The following is a 2,271-nucleotide window of genomic DNA, read 5'->3' on the forward strand; positions in this document are numbered from 1 at the left end:
CTAGACTGGTGACCAAGAACCTGATGGTCACTCTAGTTGAGCTCCATGATCATATATGCAGATGGGAGAAACCTAGAGAAGGACAAACATCGTTGCAACACTCCACCGATCTGGGCTTTATGTCGGTGTGGCCAGACTCAATCTTCACCTCAGTGAAGACACATAAAAACACACTTGGAATTTGAAAAAAGGACCTAAAGGACCCTCAGACTCTGAGAAACAAGATTCTCTGGTCTGATGAAACAGCAAGAGAGGCTTATAGACAACTCTGTGAATGTGCTTGAGTGGCCCAGCCAGAGCCTGGGCTTGAACCCAATCAGATATTTCTGGAGAAACCTGAAAATGTGCATCTGCCCCCATCCAACCTGACAGAGCTTGAGAGGTGAAGAGGTGAGGAGAAGAATGGCAGATAATTGCCAAATGCTGATGAGCAAAGCTTGTCGCATTAAACAGAAAACTCTTGAGACTGTAAAGGTGCTTCAGCTAAATATTCAGTTAAGGGTATGAATACTTATGCAATGTACTTTTTCCAGTTTTTTTTTATTTTTAATACATTTACGAAGTTGTGACAATTCTGTTTTTGCTTTGTCAGTATGGTGTATGGAGTGTAGATTGATGTGGAAAAAAAGTAATTTAAAGCAGTTTAACACAAGGCTGCAACATAACAAAACGTGGAAAAAAATGAAGGGGTATGAATACTTTCACAAGGCACTGTATTTATTTTTATTCAGCTTTATTTCCAATTAACAATTTTATTTTGTTATTGATAATAACCGGGGACCTAACGAATTAATAACTTGTTATTATTAGAAATGTGAGTTAAGTTGTACATAAGTTGTTTTAACCTTATATTGCTTTTTCTGTGTATTATTGTGTTTTATTTATTTATTTATTTATTAAGTGTTTTTATTTATTTATTTATTTTATATTTAAGGACTAACAAAACCATACTTCAGACTGGTGTGGGTGACAGGAGTATTCATAGTACTAGTTATTGGTACTGCAATCCATATTTGGTACAAGGTAAGCATATGTTTACATCTTTTTTTCTGCTCTTATTTCTCATTCAAGTGGTTTCATCAGCTGTAGGATGATGGGAATGTCTGCAGCAATTACACAAGCGTTCGAACATTTGGATTTATACACACTTTAATGTGTTTGATATTAATTCCAGTAAGGTGGAATTAAAGAGAGCCAATGCTTCACTAATGTTGAAAATCACTATTATTTTTGAATTACTGTACATTTATGCACAACTTCATCTTCAACATCCATCACTTCAGTTAAATTTACATGTGAAACTTTTGAATGCTAGTGTAAACCGACTCCAAAACATCTTCAAATGTCAAGAAATATATTTACAAGCTATATTTACAAAAACAGTCAAAGCCAGATGTTTGTCTTAAAGCAACATTTTTGAGAAAGAAGTTAGCATTTTTATAATTCCAGTGTGTAATTGCTAAAGTATGAGATTTGGAATTGGTCACTGTCATTCAAATAGTATAATTACAAATATCCTTATTTAATTCATATTTATGACATTTATTTGCAGAAACATTTAAACAGACATTTAAACAGTGGGTATCAGCCGGTTTTATCCTTTGACAGCGATGGCAAGATTTACATCAACAAAAATCTTTGAAGAGTTTGCCCCAACCGTCTGCACTTTCCCCAGATTTCAGTCCAATCAGTGATCTTCTGGATGTGGGAGATCAGATGATTTCCAGCATGCATGTGTGACTAAAACATTTCTTGTTGAACAATATCCATGAGTATGGATGCCATGGACCTGTTTTCCCAAACAAGATGACCACATGACCAAACAATCACAGAAAAAAGAACACTTTCTAACATCTGTGTGGCGTTGAGTCTATAAAAGCACACTGGAGACACAACGATATAAAAGTGCAAATGAAAATCAGCTAAAGCGCATTCAGATACTGTCTGGATATTAAACTTTGTGTAAATATCCGATATAATGGGCACCTTAAATGCACTACTGTTTGTGAGCTTGTCCTTTTACCACTCACATTTCTATATATTTTCTGTATATTTATATAATAAAAGAATTGTAAATACACAGTTCACTGAATAATAATCGCTTGACAGCTAGCGTTTGTGAGTTTCAAATGGAAAAAAAATAAACTGAAATATTTAATAACACATGCAGTTCTCTCTTTTATTTCTTCAATAAAACTTAATTTAAAAATAAATATGAAAATAGGATATATATATATATATATATATATATATATATATATACACAAAAAT

General features: G+C 33.5%; 1 protein-coding gene across 1 annotated transcript in view; it reads left to right on the top strand.

The window, feature by feature from the left end:
- The window catches only part of LOC107660207 (major histocompatibility complex class I-related gene protein-like), a 10,686-nt gene extending 8,546 nt beyond the window's left edge, over nt 1-2,140 (top strand). The window contains exons 5-6 of the mRNA XM_016449463.1: nt 935-1,023; nt 1,553-2,140. Coding sequence (XP_016304949.1) covers nt 935-1,023; nt 1,553-1,642 — 179 coding nt within the window. The 3' untranslated portion in view covers nt 1,643-2,140. The remainder of the gene's footprint in view (nt 1-934; nt 1,024-1,552) is intronic.
- The last annotated feature ends 131 nt before the right edge of the window (nt 2,141-2,271 follow it).

This window comes from Sinocyclocheilus anshuiensis, unplaced genomic scaffold (assembly GCF_001515605.1).
Source record: "Sinocyclocheilus anshuiensis isolate Anshui unplaced genomic scaffold, SAMN03320099.WGS_v1.1 scaffold1413, whole genome shotgun sequence".
NCBI classification, from domain to species: Eukaryota; Metazoa; Chordata; class Actinopteri; order Cypriniformes; family Cyprinidae; genus Sinocyclocheilus; species Sinocyclocheilus anshuiensis.